Below are 9,322 nucleotides of genomic sequence, written 5' to 3'. Positions count from 1 at the left end.
TTCCCTACAGTTCAGTGCTTTACATTAACAGAGATAGCTATGAGAAATGAAGTTGATGAGTGCATAAAAGCTTAATGAAGAATGTTTATTCCATGGAATTTCTGTGTGCCCAGCTTTTGTAAGGGTGTAAATGGAGACTGATGGAAGGATAGGCTTTTGGACTTAAGCTGTACTTCTAGATCATGGAAAGCTTCTTTGTTCAGATTTCTGTAATCTGTGGTATTGCTCTGAGTGTTACCTCTGTAGTCTGTGAGGAGCAGGGAACTGAATTACAGTGAGGAGATCTGCTCATGCTGGAACTCTGCAGGACCAGGTCATACAGGAGGCAGTTGCTGTGTGATTCTTTTTTCCCCTTAGGGAATGTCTTTGCTCACAAATATACTGAAAATGCCTTTTCTCTGAATTGTACATGCTGTCACCTGTCTGGTCACACAGTCACTAGGGAAGAGGGAGAATGGGCAGCTTGCTGTCAGGGACTGGAGTGCAACTTGCAGGGAAAGGTGCTGAAAGCTCCATCTTGTGCTGGGCTGGGACAGGAGTTTCTGTTGCTCTCCCTTTGGTACATAAGCACTTGATCTCTGTGTTTGTGTGGTGTCAGCAGGATCCTAGGGGCAGAGTTTGGAGTGTTTACCATCGTTTAACAGTAAGTTCAGCCTTTCAGTTGAATTCAGCTAACAGTACATTCAAAATACAAGCACCATGACATTTAGCCATCCTCATCCAGCCTGTAATGGTAGAGACATACTCTGATGTTTTCTGGCAGAATACTGACTACCAAGACTAATAAAGCATTAAGGATTTAGAAGATAGATCTTCAAGAGACAGTACTGCTTACAAAAGGCCTATGTGCTTTTGTCCCCTTTAAAATAGGAGAACTGTGTCTATGAAACTGTAGTTTTACCTCTGGATGAAAGAGCATTTGAAAAAACTTTGACACCAATCATACAGGAGTATTTTGAACACGGAGATACTAATGAAGTTTCGGTATGTGCAATGCCTTTTTGTTTCTTTATCCAGCTGCTAACTTGCTTTACTCCAACTGCTGGCTGTAAATGAGCGTATAGAGATGTTGGCAAGAAATGTGCAATAAGAACACCTAAGCAGTTACATTAATTGCATGAGCAGAAGCATATATGTAAATATATAAATGTAAGCATGTAAATGTATATTATAAGTTTATATGATATATTAATCAGCTTTGTTTTTCAAATCTTATGTAGGAGATGCTGAAGGATTTGAATCTTGGTGAGATGAAATACAGTGTGCCAGTGCTGGCTGTGTCCCTGGCATTAGAGGGGAAGGCTAGTCACAGGGAAATGACATCCAAGCTTATCTCCGACCTTTGTGGGACAGTAGTAAGCAAAACTGATGTGGAAAAGTCGTTTGATAGATTGCTTAAAGAACTACCTGAATTGGTGTTGGATTCTCCCAGGGCACCACAGGTACATTTGTGAAGTTTTATGCTTGTAGTCAAAAGCTTTTTCTTCAAAAATGTGGCTAAGATTAATCCAGTGAGCTGAAACAGACTCTAATTTGAATAATACCTATGGATTTTCTTACTGTTTATAATCTCTTGCTAATTTCTCAGGCTGAGCTTTTACTTTGAGATGGTTTATTTAAATAAAATCTGAAACCCAAGCATGGTATAATTGTCTGCTTAGAACTACTTTGAAATTCAACAGTCAATTAAAACTGCTTCTGTTGTGTTGCAGTTGGTGGGCCAGTTTATTGCTAGAGCTGTTGGAGATGGGATTCTAAGCAGTACCTACATAGATGGCTACAAAGGCACTGTGGATTGCGTCCAAGCTCGGTAACTTTCTTGCTTTCTATATAGCTACAGTTTTCTATTCCAAATACCAAAGATGATGATCGGGAATTTAGGACTTCAGGATAAATCATATCACTCTCTGTAACTTCTTATTTTTAAACTTAAAAAAACCCCACAAAGGCTGCAACAAGAACACCACCAAAATCTAGAGTGACTTGGGTCAGAGGAGAAATACTTAAAGTGCCCCAAAAATGTATGAATACATTTGAGTTCAGTTTGTCAGCCTTGTTGTCCAGCTCATGGCTGAGGGTGGAAAAAAAAAAAAAAAAGAGCTGAAAAAAGAAGTGATTATAGAAGGTTTTGTCTTTAGAAAAAGCTTTAATGTGATTAATGAGTAAATATAGCATCAGGACAGCTGCTGTAGATATGTCGTGAAATACACAAGGGATTAACTGTTTTGCCTTATAAAGGTTTGAAGCTCATGCAGTGCTTTCCCAGACATTCTCTGTAATGCTTTATTTATTCATCAAGAAGTGTAATTGTTTTCCATGTCAGGGTGAGAAGCTGAGGGAGCAGTCTCTGACAAAAAGGGACATTTTAATAACTAGTCATGGTTTATTATTTTCGCCCCATAAATGTATGTTTCAGGCTTGATACAGAGTTGCTGAACTCTCGTAGCTTCTGGAAGTTCCATTTGTAATGATCATAGTTGGGTACTTCTGGAAGGAGGGGAAATGCTTAGGTGCCTAACTTGAGGGTTCAAGGGGTGGAAATTGCCACTTCTACAAGTGGCTTCTGCGCTTTGAAGGACTGTAGCCTGAAGACTGCCCACCTTTGGGATGCTTTGCTGTCTTTGCTATTTCTTGGCCAGTCTTTTCTGCTCATTAAATCTTGAACAGTGTTACTGTGATTGGCCAGCTCCCAGTATAAGAATTGGGATAACTATTCTTTCATTAGCTGGATAGTGCTTAACTGGATCTGAAGCTTCCTTTTCTCACCTTTTTCATTCTTTCCTTAACGAACTGGCAAGCTTCCCTAGTTCATGCCATCTCTTTGCAACTGCATATTTGCCTTCTGAAGTACTGTTTTGGCTTAAATTGTCAAGGTTTCATAATTCTTTAGACCCAAACAGAAAACAGTATTTCAGTAGAAAAGCATCTCATACCTCTTTTGAGATACACATGCCAAGCTGCCTTCTTGAAGGAGCCTGGATACAATCCATCTCTGAATAAGAACATACTAAATTCTTGTGAGGATGGTTCAGGTTCTGCATTGATGATTCAGATCTGTTGCCACCACAGGATTGTTTCCTGCCCTTAGCATGGTATAACCAAAAGTGTAAAGATGGCAGAATGTGTGGAGCTGGCTTGCTGGCTGCTTGATCCACACGTTCCTGTGGAGTTGCTAACCCTGACCCCTTCCCAGGGATCTGGTCACTTTGCCCAAAGAGGAATGGCAGTGGGGGAAGTTACAGATGCCTTTTAATGAAGTTCTGCAGTAATTTTTTCAATCTAACTTTGCTTTCTAGAGCTGCACTGGACCGAGCTACTGTGTTGCTGAGCATGACCAAGGGTGGAAAGCGTATAGACAGCGTGTGGGGGTCAGGAGGTGGGCAGCAGTCTGTGAAACACCTGGTTAAAGAGGTAACTGCTTCTACAGAACTCTTCTTTCCAGAGTTTACTGTCTGTCTGAGCTGCTCTTGTTTGGGATGAAGACATGAAGCATATCCTGTAGCAAAATGATATCTTAAGTGTTGGCGTTGTTTTGTGTTTTTAAAGCGTTATAATTTATTTATACAAAGTAGTTTTTAAAACCTGATGTAGACCATTAAGTTGATTTTTGTAGTGTTCCTCAGTGGTGGGAACATGCTAGCACAATTGCAAGTATACATTTATTTTTGCTTTAAGCAAAACTTTAAAGCACTTAGCTTTTTAAGAGCTTACAATATAAAATGGTGAAATAATTAGAAGAGCCAGGATGAAACTGGCTAAACTTGATAAACTATTATTATTATTTGGCATCACTGATTAAAAGCACAGTAATAACTGAAAAAGAGAGAGGAAGAAATGGGAATGTTTAGAGATCCATGCTATGAAGGAGGCAGGTTTAAAGGAAAAGGTGGTGTTACAGTTTCTAGGTTGTGAGTGTAACACATGATGGGAGGAGGAGTTCAGGGAAGAAGATAAACTTAATTGTTCTCATATTAACCTTTTATGGTGATAGGCATCTTATAAAGCAATGTTTCTGGTGCTTGTATGTCTGTATTAACACTATGGGTAGGCATTTCACTTACACTGTGTTTCAGGTTGCTGATAATATCTCAATTTAGTTAACATCTGAATTTAATTACACTTGTAAAAACACTAGCAGCAAGTTTCAGGCACTGACCTGCTGCTGGGCTGGTTGCAGAGTATCAGAACAGTTGACAGCTTTTACATTTTATATCTAATCTAATTAGTTTTGCGCATTGTTTGTTTTAAAATCCAATAGATTGATATGTTGCTGAAAGAGTATCTGCTTTCTGGAGATGTACTGGAAGCTGAACGTTGCCTTCAGGAACTGGAAGTACCCCATTTTCACCATGAACTTGTATATGAAGTAAGGAGAAATCAGAGCCCCTTTAATAATTGTTAGTTAATATCAACAGGTTTGGTTTGGTTTTGATGTGGGGATGCAAATATTATAGCTGGAATTTGAAGCTCTGGTTGCTTGTTCTGATCTTATTTGAATAACTAAATTGTTTCATGTAAAGTTAATGGTTTGTGTATGTGTGTTTGTTGTGCACATTGTGCAACAATTAAGCTGCTGCTGACTCTGGGAAGATCCAAAATTATTTGTTGGGTAAATAGTCGAATTGGGATTGCTATAGATTCCTAAAAAAAGAAGAGCTCAGTTTATTTTCTGCTTTGTTTTGGTGTGTGTTTCCTTTTAGTTTCAGATATCTGGGTATTCACCTGCTTGTGTTAAGTTGCAGAGCTGCCTTTTCAGGGTGGGATTGCTCCATCTAGTACATTTGTAAAAGCTCCAAGATATTTCAGAACCAGACTGTAAGAGAGAAAGATCTTTGCTATATCTGGGAGATGTTCCCATTTGTACTCTTTCATCTGCCAAATTAGGAGATGGTTGTTTACCAGGAAAGCTGAACACCCACAACCTACAATTTTGTTTTCTTTTTTTCAGTACATTGACTTGTTTTAGAAAATTCCTTGCCAATAGAAACCCAGAATCCTTTTAGTTGATGGGGGTTGTGCAGATCTGTAGATTTTCAACTTCCAAGTTCTTTAAAATCACAGATACAAAAAACCATCATAGATACAAAATTAATTTCACAGGATTAATTGCCATCTGGACTGCCAGCAACCATATGGGTATAGTCGTGGATCTCTCAATGCAGAGCCAGAAAGGCAATGATTTTCATTCTGCCTGCTTCTTTCTGGTTTTTCCTGCCTTTTGTCTTTATCCAAGTCACTTTTCATCAGTTTTTCTTTTCAAATACTGATAATGATACACTGCAATTGTGAGTGTGTAACAACTGGACTTGTTTCCCCAGAAAACATGGAATTTCTTTGCACACCTTGTGTGCTTACACAACATATTACCGCTCCTTTCTTTTTAGTTAAGACTTGCATCATTTGTTTTAGGCCATTGTAATGGTTTTGGAGTCAACTGGGGAAAAGACCTTTAAAATGATACTGGATTTGCTGAAATCTCTCTGGAAGTCTTCTGTCATCACTGTGGACCAAATGAAAAGGGTAAGTGTAGCATTTAGAGAAGTTTGGGTAAGGTCTTCCTTCCCAGATTTTGTATAGCTTTTACCTTCCTTAAAGCACTGTTTTGTAGTCTGTGGTTGACTGCTGCTTTTTAAATTCTCCATGCTCGTTCTATATCCTACACAAATAATCTGTCACTGATACATGTACATTAGTTGTCCTGGGCTGGAAGATTCCAAGCAGTGGACAATGCTGCAGTTCAGCTTCATCTTTCTTAATACAATTTTTCTTTTTATCCAGTTCTTCATAATTACAGTAGTACAGTAAGGACCCACTTAATTACAAATGTCAACTAGAACAGTCTATAGAAGCTAGTATTTAACACAGTTGGAATTATCTGTGCTTCTAGGTATGAATACAGGACAGCTGTCCTGTCCCAGAGCAAAGCAGGTACCACACAGGTTTGTGTCAGAATGCACCCAGCCACACTGCTGGGGGAAGTGACAAAATCAGCTCTGGTTTTCACCAGTGTTTCCCTCCCTGCATGAACTGTGGTGGTAGAGATCTGTGGCTACGTTTTCTTTATTTACACAGAAGAAAGATGAACTTTTTCCTTGTTACTACTCATGTTGCAGTGGCCAGGCCAGGCTAACACACCCATTCTGCACTGTCTGGATTTGTGACTAGTAAAGAAGTTGTAAGTTCAGCTGATGCTTTTATGTACGTAGGTGGTTGTGCAGTATCATGGTATTCCACTGACTTGCAACTGTTCTGCTTTAGAAACTGTCCATGGAACTGTACTGAAAAATCCTGAGTGCCAAAGGGTATTTAAAAACATTTGTAATCAAATCCTAGAATAACCAGATGATTATTTGAATTCTTACATTGCAGGGCTATGAACGAGTTTACTGTGAAATCCCAGATATCAACCTGGATGTGCCACACTCCTATTCTGTGCTTGAGCGGTTTGTGGAGGAATGCTTTCAGGCTGGAATAATCCCCAAACCACTGAGAGACCTCTGTCCTTCAAGGTACTTGTTTTACTGTAGATGGGTGAAGGCACTGCTTTTTTGTCCACACTGTTACGTAACAGAAAGCAGGATCTTATGACCAAAATATTACAGATTGGGACTGGAAACTATGGAGGACAGAGACACAGAGGGCTGGACTAGTAAAAGGTTTATTTAAGGGGTTATGGTTATCCTGTTACGGGATAAATAGCTGAGGAAAATAAGCCTCCAGTGAGTCTGTTGCAGGCCTGTGTGCTCTTCATCCAGAGGATGAAGGCCTGCCTTCTCTTCTCTTCTGCTGAGTAGAGATCAGGGCAGTACCGAGATGGAAGATTGAGGTGTCACAACGATCCAGTCCATGTCAGTGACAGTGAAAACCTGTGAGCTACAGAGGTGGGGGAAGAAAAATAATTAAAAATTGCTTAAAAAAAATGGTTTAAGCTCACCAAACAGCATGAACAGTTTTAAGACAAGACCATCAATTCTCATGTTTGTGTTAAAAGGAACAGAAGACTTAATTTGAATAAGCTGTACACACCTGATCCCTTCCTATCTCTCCTGTGGTTTGTACAGTGCTTCTGGTTTGTTGTTTACTGTTCTGTAGCATAAATAACACTGTTTGAAGTGTACCTGATGAGTATTCTGTTCCCTCCTTACTGGTCACATAACATTACTGAGTTTCATTTCATGCAGGGGATACATGCAAATTTTAAACCACGATGTTAAAACTATTATTCACAATTTCACGCATCAAGAATACTGTTCATTAGATCTTTTCCCACTTGGGTGTTTTGTTGGGCTTGTTAAACCATCCTGACAGTTAGAGATAACTTCAGATTTTGAAATGTTAGTGTCTTTACCCAAACCAGGCTCCATTTGTGGACTTCAGACTGAATACTGAGTTTGTGTGTATCTTGGTAGCAAATGTTTTGCAGGTGTTTGAGGTATGAAAGGGTTGAAACTCAGCACTGCAACAATAGCTTCATTGTATTTCAGTTACCAGTAATACTGGGGAGCATTTCTTGCTTATGTACTTCATTTTGGGTAGAAACTCACCATTCCCAGGCTCTCAAACTAGCATCTTTTGCAATAGTGATGAACATTCAAAGGTGAGCAAAGTAGAAAGCACTTAACAACAGAGATTACAAGCTTCTTGCAAATAAACCTGGCTGCAAGATTCAGATGGATTTTAAGGAATTTATCAGTGATTAGGAACATCACCTGATGTTGCTGGATGAGCACATCTTGTATTTGATGACTTTCATCAGGGACTGTAGCGATAGCACAAGGGGTGAACGGTTCAAACTAAAATAGGGGAAGTTCAGGTTGGATATAAGGAAGAAGTTCTTCACAGTGAGGGTGGTGAGGCACTGGAATGGGTTGCCCAAGGAAGTTGTGAATGCTCCATCCCTGGCAGTGTTCAAGGCCAGGCTGGACAGAGCCTTGGGTGACATGGTTTAGAGTGAGGTGTCCCTGCCCATGGCAGGGGATTGTAAAAAGATGGTCTTAAGGTCCTTTCCAACCCAAACCATTCTATGTTTCTACGACCAAGAGAAGATTCTTAGTGACAGATAAGAACAAAGGAGCAATGCTACTGTGAACTAAAAACATACTTTCTCCTTTCTCGCAGGGGCAGAAAGCGTTTTGTGAGCGAAGGAGATGGAGGTCGTTTTAAGCTGGAGAGCTACTGAATGTGAGAACCAGCTCCTGAAGCCTTAAATGTTGAAAGGGAAATAGGTATCTAACTATATATATATATACAAACACGCATGCTTTTTGGGTGTGTGTATGTATATATGTATACACATATATAACGTACCAAATTTAAGAGTTGCTTAGCACAGTTCATATTTTTTTAAAAGCACATGTTTTGGGTACAATCTTTTTTTTTTTTTTTTTTTTTTCTTTTCTCAATAGTTTTATAAATTTCAGAAAGAAAAACACTTCTTTCTTTGGGCATCTGGTAGAACAACTGGCCACTGCTGTGGTGGTGCCTTCAAATAAGCTATCGTTTCAAGTGCCATATGTGTATGACCTGATCATTCCACATCTGCACCCATGTCTGACTGCCGCTCTTTCTTTCAAGGACAGTGTTGTCATCATAAACCCACCGTTTATACAAAGCTTTATAGAAGGGTCAAGTTAAGCTGCTGTGATCCCATTTCCATTGCTGCTGAAGAAATACTGTGCTTTGGGAGGATAAAAATAGCTGTTTCTTTGTTTTAAAGAGCCCAAGAAAACGGAGTTGGGTCATAAGATTAATTCATCTGTTCCAGGGGAGAACACTGGTTGGTTTTAGCCCCTGTGTACCAAACTTGTCTTTTCTTTTTTTTTTCTATGTAACTGGAAAAGTGAAAAGTTCTGGTAAAACATATTAAAAATATTTTTTTGTGATGCTCTTTTTCCTGCCTCCTTTTATTTTCAAACCAGAACAAATATAACTGTGTAAATTCTGAAGTGTGTGCAAGTGGGCTGTATGTCTAACCCTGCCCTTTTGTATTATTATCTGCAGAAGAGCACCGACTAACTCAACTCATGGTGAGTAGTTAAGAAGTATGTTTTTGAGAGCAAATGGGTAGGAGCAGCCAGGCTGGTGCAGCAGAGATGCTCTGGGGTGTCTGTATTGCCAACTGCCCTCTGCCCAGCCCCTGCTCAAGAACAAGACCGAGCCAAGGAAGCCTTCACATCGACACAGCTCCCTTATGTGTTTCACTTTGGTGCCACCACTCCGGGTGCTCGGCAACACCGGGAACTGCCGTGGCGGGGCCGGCGAGACCAGCCCCCTAAACCGTTACCGGAGCCGTGCGGTCGTGTAACGGGCCTCCCTCCCCACG

General features: G+C 40.0%; 1 protein-coding gene across 1 annotated transcript in view; it reads left to right on the top strand.

The window, feature by feature from the left end:
- Positions 1 to 8,367, top strand: part of PDCD4 (programmed cell death 4 (neoplastic transformation inhibitor)) — a 15,483-nt gene extending 7,116 nt beyond the window's left edge. Inside the window, exons 5-12 of the mRNA XM_010019773.1 lie at positions 871 to 984; positions 1,221 to 1,442; positions 1,713 to 1,810; positions 3,297 to 3,411; positions 4,259 to 4,366; positions 5,410 to 5,520; positions 6,370 to 6,509; positions 8,119 to 8,367. Of these exons, the coding sequence (XP_010018075.1) occupies positions 871 to 984; positions 1,221 to 1,442; positions 1,713 to 1,810; positions 3,297 to 3,411; positions 4,259 to 4,366; positions 5,410 to 5,520; positions 6,370 to 6,509; positions 8,119 to 8,179 (969 nt within the window). The 3' untranslated portion in view covers positions 8,180 to 8,367. The remainder of the gene's footprint in view (positions 1 to 870; positions 985 to 1,220; positions 1,443 to 1,712; positions 1,811 to 3,296; positions 3,412 to 4,258; positions 4,367 to 5,409; positions 5,521 to 6,369; positions 6,510 to 8,118) is intronic.
- The last annotated feature ends 955 nt before the right edge of the window (positions 8,368 to 9,322 follow it).

This window comes from Nestor notabilis, unplaced genomic scaffold (assembly GCF_000696875.1).
Source record: "Nestor notabilis isolate BGI_N333 unplaced genomic scaffold, ASM69687v1 scaffold27718, whole genome shotgun sequence".
NCBI classification, from domain to species: Eukaryota; Metazoa; Chordata; class Aves; order Psittaciformes; family Psittacidae; genus Nestor; species Nestor notabilis.
This window is presented reverse-complemented; position numbering and strand designations above follow the sequence as displayed.